Here is a 22,338-nt window from a genome sequence, read left to right on the forward strand (position 1 = left end):
GAGACTGTTGGTTAAAATTAAAGCTCATGGAATTGAAGGCAAATTATTGACCTGGTTAGGAGATTGGTTAGGCAGGAGATTGGTTAGGCGCAAGAAGAGAGAGAGTAGGGATAATGGGAATGTACTCGAATTGGAAGGAAGTGACTAATGGTGTCCCACAAGGATCTGTGCTGGGGCTTAAACTATTGACTATATTTATTGATGACCTTTATAACACAATAGAGAGCCATATATCCAAGTTTGCTGATGACACAAGGATTCGTGTCATAGAAAGTAGTGTAGACAGGAGCATAAAATTACAAAGAGACATTGCTAGATTAAGTGAGTGGGTAAAACTGTGGCAGATAGATTTCAATCCAGTTAAGTGTGAGGTCATCCATTTTGGAACAAAAAAGGATAGATCCAAGTATTTTTTAAATGGTGAAAAACTGGGACCCAAAGAGATTTAGGGGTCCACGTACACAGATCACTAAAATATACTTGTCAGATACAAAAAATAATCAAAAAGGTTAATGGAATGTTAATCTTTAACTAGAAGGGGAGGAAGTTTTGCTACAGCTATACGAAGCCCTGGTCAGACCACGTCTGGAGTACTGTGTAGAGATCTGGGCAACGCACCTTAGAAAGGATATATTGGCCTTGTTCTGAACCTCTCCCTGGACTGGACTCCAGAGGGAACCTGATGCCTATGGACCCTGTACCACAGAGTATCGACATCTGTTCAAACATTCCTGCATCTCGATTTTTATTTTTGTGCAGCGTAGATTCACCAGAATGTTACTTGGGCTCCAAAGATTAGATTATGAGAGATTACATAAACTAGACCTGTATTCCCTGGAATATAGAAGGCTAAGGGGTCATTTGATTGAAGTTTTAGGATTTTGAAAGGAATTGATAGGGTAGAGGGAAACTTTTTCCATTGGCAGGGGAGTCTAGGACAAGGGGAAGCAGAGCCACGCCATTCAGGAAAGTAGTTATACAATCATAGAATGGTTACAGCACAGAAGGAGGCCATTCAGCCTGTGCCGGCTCTTTGTTATAGCAATCCAGTTAGTCCCATTCCCCCACTGTTTCCTTGAAACACTTCACGCAAAGGGTGGTAAAAGTATGGAAAACTTTCCCACAAAAAAGCAGTAGATGCTAGCTCAATCAGAGATCAATAGATTTTTGCTAGCCAAGGGTATTAAGGGATATGGAGCCAAAGCAGTTGCATGGAGTTAGGATACAGATCAGCCGTGATCTCATTGAATGGCAGAACAGGTTCAAGGGGCTGAATGGCCTACTCCTATTCCTGTTCCTACGTTCCTCCCAGTTGCTCCATCTCCGTCGCATCTGTTCTGACAATGCCACCTTCCACACCAGTGCTTCCAATACGTCTTCCTTCTTCCTCAGCCGAGGATTCCCCTCCACTGTGGTTGATAAGGCTCTCGACCGTGTCCGTCCTATTTCCTGCACTTCTGCCTCCACGTTCAATGGATTATCCTCCACCATTTCCACCACTTGCAGCGCGATTCCACCACCAAACACATCATCCTCTCCCCTCCCCTTTCAGCAATTCAAAGAGACCGTTCCCTCTGCGACACCCTGGTCCACTCTTCCATCACCCCCAACACATGCTCACCTTCCCATGCAAGCGCAGGAGATACAACACCCATCCTTTCACTTCCGCCCTTCCCACCGTCCAGGGCCTCAAACAGCGAAACAGCGATTTACTTGTACTTCTTTCAACTTAGTATATTGCATTCGCTGCTCACGATGCAGTCTCCTCTACATTGGGGAGACCAAATGCAGATTGGGTGATGGCTTTGCTGAACACCTCTGTTCAGTCCGCAAGCATGACCCTGAGCTTCCGGTCGCTTGTCATTTTAATTCTCTGTCCCACTCCCACTCTGACCTCAGCCTCCTACACTGTTCCAATGAAGCTCAACAGCAGCTCGGAGAACAGCAACTCACCTTTCGATTGAGCACTTTACAACCTTGGACTCAACATTGAGTTCAACAACTTTAGATCATAACCACTGCTCCCATTTTTTCAATTGTAAACAATTTTACAACACCAAGTTATAGTCCAACAATTTTATTTTAAAATCCACAAGCTTTCGGAGGCTTCCTCCTTCCTCAGGTGAATGTGGAAATGAAATCCTCGAACCTATCGCATTTATAAATCACAGAGTGCCCATTTTTTCAGGCAGCAGGTGCTGGTAATGGTTCTGCTGTTGCCATTTTGCAGCTCCTCTAGACCCATCTTTTGTTTCTTTACTTGTTCTATTACCACCCTCCTTGCCTTGTACCATCATTGAATGCAGGAGTTGGGATGTCTTGTTGAAGTTGTACAGGGCATTGGTGAGGCCACACTTGGAGTACTGTGTACAGTTCTGGTCACCCTATTATAGAAAGGATATTATTAAACTAGAAAGAGTGCAGAAAAGATTTACTAGGATGCTACCGGGACTTGATGGTTTGACTTACAGGGAGAGGTTAGACAGACTGGGACTTTATTCCCTGGAGAGTAGGAGGTTAAGGGGTGATCTTATAGAAGTCTATAAAATAATGAGGGGCATAGATAAGGTCGATAGTCAAAATCTTTTCCCAAAGGTAGGGGAGTCTATAACGAGGGGGCACAGATTTAAGGTGAGAGGGGAGAGATACAAAAGGATCCAGAGGGGCAATTTTTTCACTCAAAGGGTGGTGAGTGTCTGGAACGAGCTGCCAGAGGCAGTAGTAGAGGCGGGTACAATTTTGTCTTTTAAAAAGCATTTGGACAGTTACATGGGTAAGATGGGTATCGAGGGATATGGGCCAAGTGCAGGCAATTGGGACTAGCTTAGTGGTATAAACTGGGCGACATGGACATGTTGGGCCGAAGGGCCTGTTTCCATGTTGTAACTTCTATGATTCTATGATTCTATCCCTTTTGTCATTTAATCACTCCTGCCCTCCACCCTATCACAGACCTTCCCTTTTGTTCTTTCCTCCCCTCCCCACTGCCCTTTTTTTCCCCTGGCTCTGTACTTGCTTATAAACTGTTAAATCTCTAACTTCTTACTGCCCTGTTTCTTATATTACGACAGTGATTACACTTCAAAAAGTACTTCATTGGATGTAAAGCGCTTTGTGACATCCTGAGGTCATGAAAGGCGCTATATAGATAGATCTTTTTTTTTTCTTTTTCCTCCTGGCTCCACATTCAGGCAAGTATATTTTAAAAGCTAACCTTTTTAGTTGTGGCCTAACAGTAACAAGTACCACCTGTTAGGCCATATGTAGGCCTGGCTTTTCTGAGTGCAGCTGGTGGAAACCACTCCCCCCGCCCCCCACCACCCGACTATGTTTCTAAACGTATGGTATTCACACAAATTAAACTAAAAAAGGCTCTAAGACAATAGGTGGTTAACATGCTAATGAGATAGCTTTCTGTTGATGAGCAAAGGGGGTGGAGGTACGATTTAACTGAATGGCAGAACAGGCTCGAGGGGCTGCATGGCCGACTCCTGATCCTATGTTCTCCATAGACTGTAAATAATAAGTAATTTATTCACCTTTCTTGGCAATTAGAAAACACTTCATTCCAAAAGTGTTGGAAAGCCTTTGATCCCTTTCCAGCTGTGAACAGAGGGAGATAAAAAAAGAGACAGGAGCACAAGAAGTCAGTCTGAAGAGAAAGGTGCAAGCGCTTTCACTGAAACTAGGAGATTAGAATTGCTGGAGAACAATTAAAGACAACCCATTGATGTGTGGAATCATGGCATATTATTTATTTTGTAGTATTATACAAAAATATGATGTATTGATTGAATTAAGAGATTCTGTTGTTCGGCATGTTCACTTTTCTGTGAAATAAAGGAGTTGACCTATTCCTGCCTGGTCTCCTCTCACCAAGTGATTCCTTAAAGGTCAGATAGATTCAAGAAGCACATATTCAAAAGACATCAATGTCCGCAACAGGTATTATTTTTACAGATCTGAGTTACATTATTTTACAAGTGGATAGAGGGCAGTGTGAGTCAACTCCCATAAAAGTAGGATGTTCGGACTGCTTAAGGGAGTGACTGATGCCACTGAACCCAAGAAGGTATCTATAGCAGACCCGAATTTGTAACAACAACATAATAGTACATAATAAACTTGTTAGCAAAATTGAAGTCCAAAGGAGCAGTTGCTGCATGGATACAAAATTGGCTAAGTGACAGCAAGCAGGAGTAATGGTAGACAGTTATTTTTCAGACTGGAGGGAAGTGTGCAGTGGTGTCCCTCAGGGTTTGGTGTTGGGACCAATGCTCTTTTTGATATGTATTAATAACCTGGACTTGGGTATACAGGGCATAATTTCAAAGTTTGAAGATGACACGAAACTCAGAAATGTAGTAAACAGTGAGAAGGATAGCAATAGACTTCAGGAGGACATAGACAGGCAGGTGACATGAGCAGGCATGTGGCAGATGAATTTAACGTAGAGAAGTCTGAAGTGACTCATTTTGGTAGAATAAATGAGGAGAGGCGACATAAACTAAATGGTACAATTTTAAAGGGACAGAGAGGCCTGGGGGCGTACGTACACAAGTCTTTGAAGGTGGCAGGACAAGTTGAGAAGGCTGTTAAAATGGCAAACAGGATTCTTGGCTTTATAAATAGAGGAATGGAGTACAAAAGCAAGGAAGTTATGCTAAACCTTTATAAAACACTGGTTAGGCCCCAGCTGGAGTATTGTGTCCAATTCTGGGCACCACACTTTAGGAACAAGGCCTTAGAGAGGGTGTAGAGGAGATTTACTAGAATGGTATCAGGGATGAAAGACTTCAGTTACATGGAGAGACTAGAGAATGTGGGGTTGTTCTCCTTAGAGCAGAGAAGGTTAAAGGGAGATTTGATAGATGTGTTCAAAATTATGAAATTTTTTTATGCGAGTTGTTATAATGTGGAATGCACAGCCTGAAAGGGTGGTTGAAGCAGATTTCAAAAGGAATGGATAAATACTTGAAGGGGAAAAATTTGCAGGGCTATGGGACTAATTGGAGAGCTCTTTCATACAGCTGGCACAGGCACGATGGGCTGAATGACCTCCTTCTATGCTGTATCAATCTATGATTCTATGAGCAAGGAAAGGTGAGAAAAACTCAAAACTTTTCAGCCTTAAAAGGATGTGAAAAAGAGGAGACATTATAAAAGTGGATGAAATACTAAGTGGAATAGAAGAAGAAAGCAACAGCATGCGTAGACATTGAGTGAGAACTGCATTGGGCTTAACTGTAATCTGCCGCATATTTGAATAGCCGGTCTCACTCAAAGTAAAGAGTGAACCACAAACTGTGGCCACCAGGGAGAGCTGCCGATGGAACTGTATCCCCGCCATAAGACAGCAGCTTCTAGAGATAAAAGAACTTGAAAGAAGCAAAAAAAGAAATACTTGAGAATAACGCTGTTGTAGAGCCTTGTGTTGGAGCATTATATTCTGCTTACTGGCATTTGCGAGTCCATATTGTGAATACAGCTAGAGGCAAGTAGCAGCTGCCTGTCTCAGAATCAGACAAATAAAATGTAAATGTTTTTAGTCCTAGTGGCCTGACGGATGGTGAACTGCTGCCTGCTGAAGGGACATCTATTTTCTCCGTCCAATGTCAGTTTGCTGATTGATCTAGAAGTGGTGCCTGCATCCATTCCATCTCTGTGCAGACAAAGCAATGTATTCTATTCTCGATACTGAAATGAAGGATCTGTTTGTGTTTGCTCGTGGACTAGAATAGTTTGTATGCTGGATCGGATCTTGGGCTTCACATATAATCACGTTTCACAGGCTCTGAAACTGCAACCCAAAAATAATCTCAGCATTCATCCCATTAATGACATTATCCACTCAGGAATAACGTCATCACCTTGAACTGTCGTCTACCTCTGTTCTGGCTTGGAAGCAACAAAATCGATATAGACACTTTAAGGTGGTGTAATACAACTGCAAACTCTAAACAAAGGCCAAGTGATTTACATCATCAATTGAAAGAGGAAAAAACAAGAATGCTCTCATTTTGAAATAAAAGCTGAAACTGCAGGAAATGCACAGCTGGCCTGCAGGCATTTGCAGTATTCATTTGTTTTATTTGACAATTTTAGGTTTGTTTATTCGATAATAAATCTTTCTAGCACAAAAGATGAACGCTGGATTTTTAACTGCGAAAATGAGAAACCAAACCATGGTGAAGAAAAAGTGGGTCTAATTTGTATCAGTTAAGAAATCTTTTCTTCAGGTTTGCCTAAAACACTCACTCTTTCCTTCAGCTAAACCCCTACGCACAGCCGCTCACATCCAGTTGACCGTAACCTAGAAACACCGAACTCCTTCCAGATGGTTCCACCGACCGACCGACCGCCCCCCCCCCAACCGGAAACGGCAGGTGGAGCGAGGGGGGTGCATGACGTAATTTCAGAAAACGCGCTTCTCATTGGTTAGAAGGTTCTAGTTCTTTCCAGAAGCTTCCGAGGTGATTGGGACGAACCGGTTTATAGCGGTGGGAGCTGCTCGAGGAGAGGCATTGGATTGGGGATTTTTTTTTAAGAGCCTGTCGTCCGTTACGACTCTTAAAAGTAAGTATTGTTTATACTTGCTTATATACAACAATGCGCATTTATGCTGCAGCTCTATAACAATACGCATTTATACTGCAGCTCTGGTTCAAATAATTATTATTCAAGTAATAATGGAAGCCTGATCACATTGTCATTTTCTGCACCTTTCCTTTTAAATTGGCAAGTTATTGATGGTTGAGAAAGCGGATTTATTTATGTTTTCATTTATTGCGGACATACGAAGGTGAGTAGGTGACATTCCTTTGACGAAATCCCGATCTCAGCGCCTTCCATCCTTTTTTTAAAAACATATCTTCCCCGCCCGCTCATTAAACCGGGGTTTTATTTTCTCAGCAAGGGGCTGGTGTTATGTGAAATAGAAATAGACTTGGAGTTTTCAGGGGTTTTTTCTGTGCATGTTTTAGAAACCAGTTTAAAGAAAACTGATATCTGACCGGTTGGATAATAGTTTTTTTATTCCAACGGAATATGTTTTATTACATCTTGGTACACTACTCACTCAAATAATTTTAATTCAGGGATTTAGACAGGCATAGTAGGTGGTGCTACATTAAAACTGCTGCTTGTAGTTCATTAATGTTATTTCTAAACTTAAATGAATGGAATAAAAATTGTATTTGAAGCCCCAATGATTACCATTTCACTCATTGTTTTATTGGATAATGAATAGTGTTGCAGATGCCTCAAGCTTGGTGTGGTAAAACTGCCTGATTTTCTCTTGCCTTCTCCACATCCTCCTTCCACCCCCCCCCCCAAAAAAAGTTGCTATTTTTGAAGAATGTCTGTTAAAAGAATTATTTATTTGAACATTATTATTTTCTACATGGTTGGACTGAAGATGATGATTTTTATATTGTTACATTGCTAACTTATCAGCAGGCATATAGTGTCTGGATTGGAGGTGGTATATTTGCAAATCAGGGTAGATTTAAAGAATTACAATCCCATAGAGATGACTGCAATTAAACACCTTTCACAAAAAAATTGCAGTATATTAAAATTTATTCTATTCTTTATATAGGATCCTCTAGTTCAGTGTTGTCCAATAGAAATTGCTGACTAACTGCATGCACTCATTTTAATACAAATGCCTTGTATACACTGATGTACAGGTAAATTGATAGGTAAATATACATCACCATTCAATAACCAAGGAAGTAAAGCACTTGTGTGTTCTGCTTTTTGTCTTGCCATTTAACCAACAAATGCACAAAAAGGTTGCAGTACAGATGCATTTGCAGTGTGAATGATCACATACCTGATGACTGTCTCTTTTTTTAAAATTGACTATATCAAATGCAATTTTTCCACATCTAGATTCTTAATTAGCTACATGTGGCTAATGTATTGGACAACACTGCCTAATTAGAGGCCAATCAACATCAATTGGTTTGTTCACTCCCAGTAATTCCTTTTGGCTAGGTAATAACTATTGGAGGAGGTGCCTGACAGTGCTGACATGTTTAAGACTTAAATTTTTTTTAAAAACTGGGGGAAGGAAGGGGTTGAGGTAACTGTATCCTAATTCTAAGTTATATGGAATTATAAAAAAGCCATTTTAATATGAAGATTAGAAATGCAAATGTTAATTTGGTTGATTTCAAGTACCTGACCCAAATATCCATTCTTCAAGTGTGAGCTAAATAGTGTGAACAGACTACTTGTGGGTGGGTGACAAGGAAGAACAGGAAAGAAGTTGGATACATGTTATTCTCCAGTAGGATCACTAGATGGTGATGTGCAGCAGGAACTCTGCCTGATTTTTCCACCCTGCACTTTCAGGGATGCTCAAGCCAATTGTGGAGCTCCTTACTACTATTCCAGCTGAGGGTTAATTCAGCACAGACCAGGAATTAAACCTGGGACCTTTTTTATGGTCTGAATGGCAGTGGAAAATGTATTGCTTGTAATATCACCATCTTTTTAACCATGTAACTTTTGTAATTGTAACAATGGCATCAAAATAAGTGCATGTTAACCCTCAATACTACTCTAGTGGCAAAGATTCTTTATTGGAAATGAATACAACTTCTTAAATTGTATAAGATCCAACCTTTTTGTTAGTCAATAGGTACAAAGTACCACAATTTTGAAGTGTTCAACCACTTTTTTTCTTTTGCAGGCAAAATGTCTAAGGGACCAGCAGTTGGTATTGATCTTGGGACAACCTACTCCTGTGTAGGTGTCTTCCAGCATGGAAAAGTTGAAATTATTGCCAATGACCAAGGTAACCGCACCACTCCAAGTTATGTTGCCTTCACTGATACAGAAAGGCTCATTGGTGATGCAGCGAAGAATCAGGTGGCAATGAATCCAACCAACACAGTCTTTGGTGAGTTACATAAAGTTCTTCTATGTAGATAAGTTCAGATGATGCCATAAAGGAAATGTTTTCTTGTACTCTTGCTCACTCTGGCATTTTAGTACATACTTCTGGTTTTGCAACATACGGTATACTAGTTCCTCCTGCTTTTATATTTAATCCAAAATTGAGGGTTGAAGAGTGCTTTTATTTTTTGGTACTTTTAAGATAACAGCTGGGGTGAACTTAACTAGGTTAGCAGGCCTTCATGTACTTTAACACCACAGCTTATTGGGTAAATATATTAAGCCATACAGATGGGGTAATTCCACTCACCTTTTGCTTCCTTGTCTGAACTAAGTTGACTGCAGCTGGTGGATGAACACACTTGGCATCTAGTGTCCCAAGGGTTGGTTGTGGGGGAAGGGAGCAGAAAGAATCAATTGGCATTCCTTCTTGTTTGGGCATTGATTGAGGACAGGATCGCAGTTGGCTGTGATTTATTTTTTTTCCCCATATCCCACAATGATTGGCTTGCTGGCACAGACCACTGTTCAGGTTCATATGGGGAAAATTGGTACTGGAACACTGCTATAGCCTGTAGAACCATATGAGTACAAGGTGTATCTTGTGGCAGGACATCATTTTTGTTTTCTGTATATGTTAACTACTTTTTGTTTAGTTGGGTTAAAGCTTGTTTTGAATTTTGCAGATGCCAAGCGCCTGATTGGCCGCAGATTTGAAGATACTGTGGTTCAGGCTGACATGAAGCACTGGCCTTTCGATGTCGTAAATGATGGCGGTCGTCCCAAGGTTCAGGTGGAATACAAAGGGGAAAGCAAGTCTTTTTACCCTGAAGAAATTTCTTCAATGGTGCTCACAAAAATGAAGGAGATTGCAGAAGCCTACCTTGGAAAGGTATGTGACACTTAATCTGTGATGAGCCCATACTCTCGGTAATGCTTTTGATATCCTTAGTGAGCCTTTGCCTCATATCTGCAAGATCCTGGATTTTTAAGTGTTTACTTTTGTATTTCATATGATAGTGCATAGATCAAACAGTTAGGAACAGGAGTGGACCATTCAGCCCCTTGAGCCTGTTCCGCCATTCAATTAGCTTGTGGCTAACCTGTATCTTAACTGCATCTACCCGGTTTGGTTCCGTAACCCTTAATACCCTTGCTGAACAACAAAAATCTATTAATCTCAATTTTGAAGTTTTCAATTGACCTAGCTGTAACAGCTTTTTGGGGGAGAGAGTTCTAGATTTCCACCTTGTGTGGAGTGCTTTCTGACATCACCCCTGAATGGCCGAGCTCTAATTTTTAAGGTTATGCAGCCTTGTTCTGGACTCTCCCAGAAGAAACTGTTTCTCTCTATCTACCCTATCAAATCCTTTAATCATCTTAAACACTTCAATTAGATCACCCCTTAATCTTGTACATTCAAGAGAATACAAGCCTAATGTATGCAACCAGTCTTCATAATTAACTTTTTTAGCCCCAGTATCATTCTGGTAAATCTGCATTGCACTCCCTCAAAGGCCAATATATCCTTGCAGAGGTGTGGTACCCTAGAACTGAATGCAGTACTCCAGATGGGGTCTAACCAGAACGCTGTGTACATCTGAAGCATCACTTCCACCCCTTTGTATTCCAGCCCCCTTGAGATAAAGGCCAGCATTCCATTAACCTTTAAAAAATGTTGTACCTATCCACTAGCTTTGTGGTTTCTGTACTTAAACCCCCAAATCTCCCTGCTCAGCCACAGTTCCTAGCTTCTTGCCATTTAGAAAATACTTAAGGTCCAAAGTAGATGACTTCACTCTTCTACATTGAACTCCATCTGCCACAGTTGTGCCCATTTACTTAATCTAAAATTATAGGTGTTAGCCTGTTGCATTTACTCTTGAAGCCAAATGGCTAGGCACCAAAGTAAATGTTCCCCTCCCTTTCTCCTCCCCCACTACTGAACCAAATTTTGATCACAAATAAAATAGCCACATTTCCAGTCTTCTAATCATGAAATAAATGTTTCTGTAGTTGGCAGTAATCTTTAAATTAAGACTCAAACATTTGAGCCTTTTGTGGAGTATATTGCTTTTTAAGTTTGGAATGGAGGAAGAAGTGTTAACATGAGTTCTAAAATACTTCAAAATCAAACTTGCTTTACAAAGGGATAATGCTAGAATTAAGTAAACACTGAGACTTGTTTGCTTTTAATATATTAAATCTTATATGCAAACATTTCCTGTTTACTTTGTATCCACATCTAAAATGGAAATGGCCTATGTAAACCTGTATAATTACACCCCCTGCCCCACCCTTCCCAAACTGGAGATGCAGTGCCACCACTGGCAGGATGATAATACTCCCAGCATGACAAGTTTACACACAGTTTCCATAATAGATGTGGACATGAGAATTTATAATATAAAATAGACAATGCGTGACTTTGAAGTGGGGATTGAATTACATCTGAGTGTCCTGATCCTATTATCCCTTAGCTTCAACCACAATTCACCTGAAGATATTTTTGTTTTGACTCTGCAATACTATAGTAGGTCAACCTGTATTGCAGTTAAGTATTGCAGGCAAGTTTGTTTAGGCTTTGCATAAACTTTTTTTCTAATGCCATCTGTTGGTATCAAAGCATTATTATAGTTGAGATGGAAGCTGGACAGAAAAAATTTGGAAGGGGAATGATTGGAAATCTGGCCACTGAACTGGAAAATAGCATATTGGAGGAATTAGCATAGTGCTAATTGAGGATGCAGGGATTGATGTCCTTGTTGAGGGTTATGGAGTCAGAATGAGGAAAGGGAGCCACTGACTGAGCATTAGGTTGGTAGGCGAACAATGCTGTACGAAGTGGGTCTTATGTGGGATAAGGGTGTGAAGGTAGATTTCAGAGAAGCAACAGACTTGATTTAGGGGATCTGAGGAGCTGGCTGGTCATGGAGAAAAGAAGTCTGAGCTGTTTTTATCTACCAGGATAATCCCTGAAAGTAGGATTACTTAAGGTGAACCAACCAGATCTGGCACTAAATGACCAGACCAGTTGTGTGGTTGTTGCACTCAAGATTTAAATGATGGCAAGTTGGCAATTGTACTGCGTGAACTGTGGGTTTGCAAAAGAATGAGGGACTGTTGTAGGCAGAGCTGTTGAGCAGGTCTGCAGTTGCAGCAGGGTTAAGGTGGATTGAGGGTCAGCAGAAACTGGGAGCTTGAGAGCTAAGGGTAGTTTCCAGGGATCATGGATAATGAAGGGATTGGAGTTAGGCAGAGAGGAACAAAAAATTTGTCAGCGACAAACCCCAGGTGGCATAACCTCATGATGCTTGGGTCAATGGGGGACTTGATGAGGGTAATGTTGTGATGCCAGGAGTGCTGAGAAATTGGAGGATAGAGATCTCCAACAAAATTGGTGCATTTACATTGAGCAACTCTTCAGGGAGGAGAGTGGTCAAGTTTGGAGAATGGCAAATAACTTTTGAAGCTAGATGGTATAGGAGGAGGGGTTACATCAAAACAGGACATGAGAACCAAGCTGCTGTCATGGCTGCTAGGAAAGGGTATATAATGTAGCTTGATGGGGCAGCCCCACTGACCGGAAAGGAGTTGTCAGCTGAATGTTGAAGCCTAGGATATTGATGGATTTGCCAAATGAGATAATGGAGGAATTTCTTCATGCAGTGACCAACACATGGAGTGTACTTTGGGGAACAGTATTGGAGCCAAACACCGAAATTATTTCAAACAGTTATATGTTGCAGTAATGTGGAGACTGTAGGGTCTTTCTGGATGGATGAAGTAGGTCGTCATCCACAAGTGCGATAAACTTATTTGCAAAGCAGCAGACGTTTTGCAGGGTGATATGGATATTAGGAAACCTGCAAAGATGATACGGGAGCAGTGGGAACCTAAGAGGATATTTGCTCCGAAAAGGAGATAGATGATTTTGCATCAGCACAAACCATGAATGCAGTGGAGGATGCCTAGGCTAGAATAGAGGTAAGCTGTTGGACTCAATCCTGGGTTGAGTCCAACAGAGGTTAGAGGAGAAATAGTAGCAGCCAGCAGGTTGGACAGTTAGTGTTGAGAGGTGATTAACAGAGATCAAGGGGTGGGGCTGGGTGCAGAAGGTAGTTGACAGCCAAGTGGAGACAGGAGGGGTGAGTCAGGGCAGCAGTGAAAATAGAGATAGCTAAAGTGGTTTTGGATTACATGTACAAACCAGCTGCCTTGTGCATGACTCTACTTGAGCATTAGTTTAACAAAGCATACTGCATTGTTGGATTTAAATATTCTGTATCTTACAGACTGTTACAAATGCTGTTGTTACGGTACCTGCTTACTTTAATGACTCTCAACGCCAAGCAACTAAGGATGCTGGAACAATTTCTGGCCTCAATGTGCTCCGTATTATAAATGAACCAACGGCTGCTGCTATTGCTTATGGCTTGGATAAAAAGGTATGTCAAAGCAGAATGTGTTCTAATTGATAAAATAGCAGTATTTACACTTTATGTAATGCATAGGTTTTCAAAATGGGGTTCTTTACCATAGGGGTTATGAGTGACTAATCTTATAGCAAATTTCAATCAGTTGTCTCCTGAATTTTTGACTTATTTCTATTAAGAACATAGGAACATAAGAAATAGGAGCAAGAGTAGGCCAATCGGCCCCTCGAGCCTGCTCTGCCATTCAATAAGATCATGGCTGATCTGATCCTAACCTCAAATCTAAATTCATGTCCAATTTCCTGCCCACTCCCCGTAACCCCTAATTCCCTTTACTTCTAAAACTGTCTATTTCTGTTTTAAATTTATTTAATGATGTAGCTTCCTGGGGCAGCAAATTCCACAGACCAACTACCCTCTGAGTGAAGAAGTTTCTCCTCATTTATTGCTGAATAAACATTCTGCAGTAGTTTTACATTGAGTATCCAACCTGACTTTCAGAAGTTGGTGCATTAGGTTCTGGGAATGTCCATATTTGCAAGGTATCTCCCACAGAAAAACTTGAAGACCACCTAAATAGTGTATTTACATTTCAGTGTTATTGCTTGAGTGAGAAGGCTGTGTTTAATCCCTACTGCAGGATTAAGTGCACAATCTAGATTGACTACTCCAGTGAGGAAATGCTGCGGTATTGGAATTGCCATCCTTAAAATGAGATGAAACCAACAACCAATCTATTACAGAAAGTGGAGAAAAGATGAGAAATAAAAGGAACAGAAGTGATATGTACTTAAACAGTGGAGAAGCAAAGCGAATTTTGAAGAGTAGAGCTGGGGCAGCTGAAGGGTTTTTTCCCCCTCCACTGTGTGGTGATGCATAAAAGGCCAGAGTCAGAGACTGAAATAGATTGGGGGGGGGGGGGGGGGGGGATACAAGGCTGGAGGATATGCCTCTTGGGATAGGATATCTGAGTATAAAGAAGACAAAATATATATAGAAAACTGTTTCAAAAGCAGGCAATGTTGAAGTGTAAATGGACAGGATGTGAGATTTGAAGTGTAGCCTGACTCCTTGAGGAGTGAGGTGGTATCCATGGTAAGGAAGTGGAGGGGGGTAGATGTTCATCCATGGTACTTTTTCTGCCTAACCAACATTTGTTCCCCTTATCAATACCACCAAGAACAGATTAAATGGTCATTTATCTCATGCAATTTGTGGGTTTTTGCTGTATGCTAAATAGCTGCAGAATTTGCCAATATAAGGCACTGCATTTCAAAGGAATTCATTGGATGTTTGAGATAAAGCATCATAAAAGCAAGCTTGTCTTTTTGCAGGTTGGTGCTGAAAGAAATGTACTTATTTTTGACCTGGGTGGTGGCACTTTTGACGTCTCCATCTTAACCATTGAAGATGGTATTTTTGAAGTCAAATCTACAGCTGGTGACACTCACCTTGGTGGTGAGGACTTTGACAACCGCATGGTCAACCACTTTGTTGCTGAATTCAAACGAAAATACAAGAAAGACATTATTGATAATAAAAGAGCTGTTCGTCGTCTCCGCACCGCATGTGAACGTGCAAAGCGCACACTGTCATCCAGTACGCAAGCTAGCATTGAAATAGACTCTTTGTACGAGGGTATCGATTTCTATACCTCAATCACTAGGGCAAGATTTGAAGAGCTCAATGCTGATCTCTTCCGTGGCACACTTGACCCTGTAGAGAAATCCTTGCGAGATGCCAAGCTTGACAAGGCTCAAATCCATGACATTGTACTGGTTGGTGGATCCACCCGCATTCCCAAAATCCAGAAGTTGCTGCAGGATTTCTTCAATGGCAAAGAATTGAACAAGAGCATCAACCCTGATGAGGCTGTTGCATATGGTGCAGGTAACTAAATTTATTTTTGTAGTGGGAGAAATGATTGGTTCCTTGAAGCAAAATCTCATGATGCTATTACTTCTCTTTTAAATAAGATATTTGCATAGATTTTTAGACTGTGCCAATCTGAGAATGTATTGAAACTAGTATGAATGGAAAATTTAGTTTCATACACTAGTTTCTTTGGAACAGCAGGTACCAGGAAATAGTCACTCCTTTTCTCCATTCTCTTGATGCTTAAATATAATGGTCGAGGTCCAGCAATGGGCATCTCTTTTTTGGCTAGAGAATGGTATGGGATTTTTTTTCTTTGATCATGAAATTGGAAAATGTTGCTCTTGTGCTGTTCTTAAAGCATTTACTTTTCAAGTCTTTGGCTGTTATTGATCTGGTAATGGCAACATAAGGTATTTATAGACAACATTGTCTTCAGCTGTGCAGGCCGCTATCTTGGCTGGTGACAAGTCAGAGAATGTACAAGACCTGCTATTATTGGACGTCACTCCTCTATCCCTGGGCATTGAAACAGCTGGTGGTGTAATGACTGTCCTGATCAAACGTAACACCACCATTCCAACAAAGCAAACACAGACCTTCACCACCTACTCTGACAACCAGCCTGGCGTGCTCATCCAGGTGAGAACCTAATTTTTGTGTTGCATTTAAGCTGGGTGTGACTAAATTTTGGAGAAACGTTAATATGATTGAGCACATAAAAGATGTGCAGGATATTAACCACAGTAACATGCATTTATATAGTGTCTTTACGGAGAAAAACATCCGAAGGCACTGCAGAGGCATAAGGGAAATGATGAACACTGAGCCAGATATTGGGAGGAGTGACCAAAAGCTTGGTTGAAGAGGTGGGTTTTAAGGAACTGCTTAAAGGAAGAAGTAAGTGGCGAAGCAGAGGGGTTTAGGGAGGGAAATCCATGCCACAAGACAATCTGAGGAATAGGGAGGAGGTGTTGTAGGACTACTACAAGCAGTTACAGATAAAGTGTCTTGAGAATTTTAAATTTAAGGTGTTGGGACCAAAATCTAATGTAATTTGGCATGGAACATGCTGATGGGAGAGCAGGATTTGGTGCTGGATAGGATATGAACAGCAGAGTTTTGGATGAGTTGAAGTTTACTAAGGGTGGAGGATAGGTGGTTGGCCAGGAGAACATTTAAGTAGTTCTTTCTGTGGGTGACACAGGCATGGCTCAGGGTTTTAGTGGCAGATGCATAGAGGCTGTTGATGCTACAGAAATGAAAATGTTTTTTTTTGTGATGGTGAGGATATGGGGTCAGAACCTGAGCTTGGCCTCATGTTAAAATGGAATGCTGTAGTTGTCATGATTTTAGACAGTACATTTCTTTGTGACCAATAAGTTTAATTTTCTCCCTACCTTCTGATGGTTGATGTTGTACTACATGGAGTGCTAGTCTTCTCATTGTTTGCCAATGTAGCTCTTTTTCATGCCACTCTTCTATGGGCTGTGACTATTGGACTGGCTAGTTAGAATACTAGCATTGCAGCTGAGTTGGAGCTCTCCTTGCCCAATATTCACCATTGCAATTTCCAGGAGGAGCCATACATCAAAGTTTGATTATGATAAAGATTGGTGGCACAGTAAGTAGGGTAGACAGGAACATATAATTACAAAGATAGATGAAATGAGTAGGCAAAACTGGCAGGTGGATTTCAAAGCAGGTAAGTGAGGTCATCCATTTTGAACCAAAAAAGATGGATCTAAGTTTTTTTAAATGGCGAAAAATCAGGAATCGTGGAGGTCCAAGAGATTTAGGGTCCATGTACACAATAAAATGTACTTGTTGGGTACAAAAAAAATCAAAGGCTAATGGAATGTTAGCCTTTATATCTAGAGGGCTGGAATATAATGGGGAGGAAGTTTTGCTACCACTATTCAAAGCCTCAGTTCGACCACATCTGGACTACTGGGCATCGCAACTTAGAAATGATATATTGGCCTTGGAAGGAGTGCAGTGCAGATTCACTAGAATGTTACCTGGGCTCCGAGTTAGATTGAGGAGAGATTACACAAAGTAGGCTTATATTACCTGGAATATGGAAGGTTAAGGGGTGATTTGATTGAGGTTTTTAGGATTTTGAAAGGAATTGATAGGGTAGATGGAGAAACTTTTTCTGCTGGTGGGGGAGTCTAGGACAAGAGAGCATAACCTTAAAATCAGAGCCAGGCTATTCAGAGAAGTTAGGAAACACTTCATGCAAAAAGGGTGGTAGAAGTTTGGAACACTCAAAGCAGTAGCTGCTAACTCAATTTTTAAATCTGAGATTGATTGTTTTGTTTTTTGCAAGCCAAGGGTATTGAGCCAAGGTGGGTGAATGGAGTTAGGATACAAACCAACCATGATCTCCAGAGCGGAACGGGCTGAATGGCTTTCTCCTATACCAGTGTCTCCATTGCATCTGTTGTGATTATGCCACCTTCCACACTAGTGTTTCTGATATATCTTTCCTCAACTGAGGTTTCCCCTCACTTTGATGGGGCCTACTCCTGTTTGTGTTCCTAAATATCAATCAAGAGCAGGAAGTCTGGTTTCCCTCTCCCCTCCTGAGTTTAAAGGTGGAGCCAGGTTTAACATCTGTTGCAGCCTGGCTGCAAGCAGATGCAACAGACTGGGGAGTGAACCTGGGAGTTTGTTTTGCATGGCTTATCAAGTTGCCAGAGGGTGCCTTTACAGTGGGCCAGGAGAGGTTCACCCATGTGTGGGACAAATTTGTCAAGAATGAAGTGAAAATATTCACACCACTGACTTTAACAGTGGGCTATTTTTTTTACTTAGTCTTCCTTGCAATTGCATTAAATAATTGAGTCCTTTGGTCTTGAGCCAAGTGACAATTGCACACCTTTTTTATAATTTAGCTGTTGAACCAACTTAAGGAAGCATTTGTATACATGTTAAATGTATATGCAGTATCTGGAAGTTGAATGAAGCCACTGATTTCATCCCCCTGTATGATGCATGTGTCTATAAACTTTCAATTAATGCACTTGTTTTAATATAGGTATACGAGGGTGAACGAGCCATGACTAAGGATAACAACTTGCTGGGCAAGTTTGAGCTGACTGGAATTCCACCTGCTCCACGGGGTGTGCCTCAAATTGAGGTGACATTTGATATTGATGCCAATGGTATCTTGAATGTGTCTGCAGTGGATAAGAGCACTGGAAAGGAAAACAAGATTACCATCACAAATGACAAAGGTGAATCACTGCTTTGCCATTTTTACTTTCAGTTAATGCAAATTGTTTAAAGTGCCTTCCCTAGTGTTGATCAAAACTTTTGATATTTGTTCCCTCTCCAAATCTGCTGTTGTCCCTGTTTTCCCCCCCAAAAAAAAAACCTTGAATGGTCTGTCAAGTCCTTGAACATGTTACTACCTATCTTTCCTCCAAATCCCATGTTTGAACCTCATGTTTCTGCCCCTGCCACAGTACTGAAATGGCCCTGATCAAAGTCACAAATTACATCTTGTCACTGTGGTGCACTATCCATTCTTGACCTGTCTGTAGCCTTTTGGTTTGATTGACCATCATCCTCCAATGCCTCTCCTGTTGAACTGAATGGCACTGCGCTTGCCTGATTCCACTTTTGCCTATCCAATCATAGCCAGAGAATCTCTGCAATGGTTTCTCTTCCTGCACATTTACCCCTGGAGTCCCCAAGGATCTATCCTTGGCACATTCCTATTTCTCATCTATATGCTGATGCTGCCTAGCTCTAGTTCACTATCTCCTCTCTTGACCCTGTCCCTGTGTTGTCAAACTGCTTGTCTGACATCCAGTCCTGGATGAGCTGAAATTTCCTGCAAGCTGTTGTCTTTGGTCCCTGCCACAAACTTTCTCCAAGCCACTGATTTCATCCCCCTGTATGACAATTTGCTTTTGCTAATCACCTTCAAATGCCCCTGTCATGCTGTAACAAACTTGCAGCCAAAAACTGTTTTGGTCTATAAATGGACTAAATACATTGTGCCAATCCAAATCAAACATGCCAAAAGCAGTCTGATTTGAAACTAGTGTGAAGTGCCACTGACAGCATGATATAGCACAGGATTAGGCCTGTGCTACTCTGAGGAATGTTGACTAATGGCCACATGCTTCCTTGAAGCACTGATCACCCCAAGCTATTTCAGTTCTTTCTGGAAACATTGGTTGAGGCCTTGCAGATTTTCAAATCATTCCTGTGCTGTTTGACATCACTAGCTGGACATAAACAGGGATTAAGTGTAGCTCAGCATTTATAGAAAGAATGATGTAAATGGCATTTGGATTAAATCAACAGGTCGTTTGAGCAAAGAAGACATTGAACGTATGGTCCAGGAAGCTGAGAAGTACAAATCAGAAGATGAACAGCAGCGGGACAAAGTCTCATCGAAGAATTCTCTGGAGTCCTATGCTTTCAACATGAAGGCTACCATTGAGGATGAGAAACTACAGGGCAAAATAAGTGATGATGACAAGCAGAAAGTTTTAGAGAAATGTAATGAAGTTATCAGCTGGCTGGATAAGAACCAGGTAAATCGCTAGACTTAAAATTAGTCAAGGTTATTCTGTTATAGGATAATTCTTCACGTCACATGGAACACTTGATGGCATTTTTTTAAAAACTTGAACACGAAAATATATCTGCCTATGTGGATGAATAAATTGTTTCAAGTGTGGAGAATGGATCAGAAGTTCCATTGGTTCTCTCATATTACTCAAGCTGTTTGTCCCCATTTTTGTTTTTTGGTTTCATGCTGGAAAATATTTCCATTGGTGCCAGGAGCTCTCCTGTTGCTTGCCCAGCTCATGAGGTTAGTGTTGACAAGTTATTCCCTTTCTGTGGGAAGAGAGTAAAGCACATTTGAGGCTTGTTGGTCTCCTCAATTAGGTGTACATGTATCCTTCTAAGCAGGAGTCAACTGATGGAAATCTTGACTGAAAACCCTGGCTTCCCCTCCTATTCCACCCAAGGATGTTGAGACCAATTAATTGTAGTGCACAAGTTAATTTGACAGACATAGGCTCAAACCTGGAACCTCTTGGTGTTTAAGCTCAGTACCACACCAGATGGTGCAATTGCCTACTTTACTAGTTACGAAGAAAATTTTCTTTGTTTCCCTCAGGAAGAATTAAGTAAGTGAGGAATAAAGAATGCAACTTACAAAGTTAACTCTGAGGAGCAAAGGGATTTGGGTGTCTGTGTACATATCACTAAAAGCTAGTGCAAATGTAAGAAAAAGTACTCAAAATGCTAATGAAACGTTGGCCTTTATGTTATGGGTGTTGGAATTCAAAAGTGAGGAAGTGATGCTTCAGTTGGACAGAGGATTGGTCAAACCCCATTGAGTACTGCATTAGTTTTGGGAACCAAACTTCAGGAAGGACATAGTGACCTTGGAGGTGTATGGTGCATGATCACCAGAATGATACCAGGGCTTAGAGGGTTAAATTGAGGACAGGCTGTATATAAATTTGGCTTTTATTCCCTTGAAATAAAGTATTTTCTTGAGTTTGCAAGATTGAGGTGATCTAATTGAGGTGTTTAAAATTAAAAGGATTTGATAGGGTAGGTACAGAACTATATTCTCTAGTGGAGGAATTCAGAACGAGATCATAATAGTGCTAGGCCATTTAGGAGTGAAGAGGAAGATTTTTTTCTTTTTAAAAGGGGTGGTTGAGATTTGGCACTCCCTAACCTAGAATGCTACAGATGCTAGGTCAATTAAATTTTTAAGAAGGGTATCAAAGGTGGATAAATGGAGTTGAGGTACAGATCAGCCTTGATCTGATTGGTGCAACAGGCTCGAGGGGCTGAATGGCCTATTCCTATATAACAGCCTTGAGTACAAGATATTAAATTGAGCGACAGCAACCATAAGCTGGGTCTTTATCAATCAGGCACTGAGTCTTGGCTTCAGCTTGGTTTAGTGACCTTGTCAGAAATGACTTCGTGAAAGGTGGGGAAAAGGAAGAAGGATTTTAATGAAGGAAGGACCAGAGCAGACTGGTAATCCATTGATTCTGTGAATAGACATGCTTGTGATATTTTTCTAGTGCCCAGGGGGTGAGATCTTCATTTTGGAGTCACGGGCTTGACAGATCCTTTAAAGGAAGACCGCTATTAAGAATAAAGTTAAACAGTTCCAAGTCTTTGTGCTTTTACTTTATTACACTAACTAATGGTGTGTTTGTATACCTACGGTATGGGCTGACTTGCCAAATTTTTTTTAGACTGCAGAAAAGGATGAATATGAACATCAACTGAAAGAAATTGAGAAGATCTGCAATCCAATCATTACCAAGTTGTATCAGAGTGCTGGTGGTATGCCCGGTGGCATGCCAGAAGGCTTTCCTGGTGCTGCTCCTGGAGGAGGATCTTCTGGACCAACCATTGAAGAAGTTGACTAAATATTAATGTAAATGCATCAGTAATAGAAAACTGGGTATTTATCTGTGTACTGTAACTTAGGAATGCAAAATGTACTATTGCCCTGTAACAATGTGGTGTGAAGTTTAATGAGATTGAAAAGCATCTTGTTAAATAAATTCCAGTTGAAAACTTTTCCTCGTCTTCTAATAAGAGTGATACACAAGTTGTTTGCGTAGAAATTTACAGCACTGAAGGAGGCTATTTAGCCCATTGCGTCTGTGCTGGCCGAAAGAGCTGTTTTGAAGTTGGTGGCTTGAATCATGTCGCAACATGATCCCAAGGCACCAGTGGCCCTCCAGTAGCTTCTGGCCATTCTTCATATTTGTGCTTAGACAGTGAACAACTGGCTATTTGACTAAGACTACAGAAGAACCCAATCCTGTACACTTCTGGCAGAATTTACAGAATCCCAATCAAGAATGGGAGCTCTGGACATAGTCTTCCTTTCTACCTGTAACCTGTGGATATTCAGGGCAGTTTTAATCCCAATAAAATAGAATAATTACTACATCCCACAAATCCAACTTAGAAACTTTTAGATGTATTGTCATACACCACCCTTTTAAAGCATTTTAGAATGAATTTGCAGCTCAAACCTGAAACTAAATAGCAAGTGTCTTTTCAATGTTGGAACATGGATTTGAATCTCCTCTAGGAGGAGGGG

The 22,338-nt window shown here is 41.0% G+C and overlaps 2 protein-coding genes across 9 annotated transcripts in view; both read left to right on the forward strand.

Annotated features, from left to right (window-relative positions):
* LOC137301304 (cytotoxic and regulatory T-cell molecule-like) overlaps positions 1-3,802 on the forward strand; it is a 48,835-nt gene extending 45,033 nt beyond the window's left edge. For 4 of the 8 annotated variants that reach the window (XM_067970763.1, XM_067970762.1, XM_067970765.1 and 1 more), the window contains exon 17: positions 3,556-3,797. In XM_067970763.1, coding sequence (XP_067826864.1) covers positions 3,556-3,609 — 54 coding nt within the window. In that variant the 3' untranslated portion in view covers positions 3,610-3,797. Of the gene's footprint in view, positions 1-3,555 lie in introns of all 8 variants that reach the window. The other 4 variants (XM_067970768.1, XM_067970767.1, XM_067970764.1 and 1 more) reach the window with 4 other exon arrangements.
* A 2,669-nt stretch (positions 3,803-6,471) lies between these two features.
* LOC137301476 (heat shock cognate 71 kDa protein) lies at positions 6,472-21,806 on the forward strand. The gene is made up of 9 exons (XM_067970986.1): positions 6,472-6,576; positions 8,702-8,911; positions 9,594-9,799; positions 13,203-13,355; positions 14,678-15,233; positions 15,658-15,860; positions 18,262-18,460; positions 19,542-19,774; positions 21,476-21,806. The coding sequence occupies exons 2-9, from the start codon at positions 8,707-8,709 to the stop codon at positions 21,650-21,652; spliced, it is 1,932 nt and encodes a 643-aa protein (XP_067827087.1). The 5' UTR covers positions 6,472-6,576; positions 8,702-8,706; the 3' UTR covers positions 21,653-21,806.
* The last annotated feature ends 532 nt before the right edge of the window (positions 21,807-22,338 follow it).

The sequence above is a fragment of the Heptranchias perlo genome, chromosome 33 (genome assembly GCF_035084215.1).
Source record: "Heptranchias perlo isolate sHepPer1 chromosome 33, sHepPer1.hap1, whole genome shotgun sequence".
NCBI lineage: Eukaryota > Metazoa > Chordata > Chondrichthyes > Hexanchiformes > Hexanchidae > Heptranchias > Heptranchias perlo.

What these genes read in the sequence shown, in the direction of transcription:
- LOC137301476 (XM_067970986.1), top strand. Translation starts at nt 8,707, where the DNA reads ATGTCTAAGGGACCAGCAGTTGGTATTGATCTTGGGACAACCTACTCC. An exon ending in GGCTGTTGCATATGGTGCAG is followed by an intron (nt 15,234 to 15,657) that starts GTAACTAAATTT and finishes CATTGTCTTCAG; the next exon opens with CTGTGCAGGCCGCTATCTTG. An exon ending in TACCATCACAAATGACAAAG is followed by an intron (nt 18,461 to 19,541) that starts GTGAATCACTGC and finishes TTAAATCAACAG; the next exon opens with GTCGTTTGAGCAAAGAAGAC.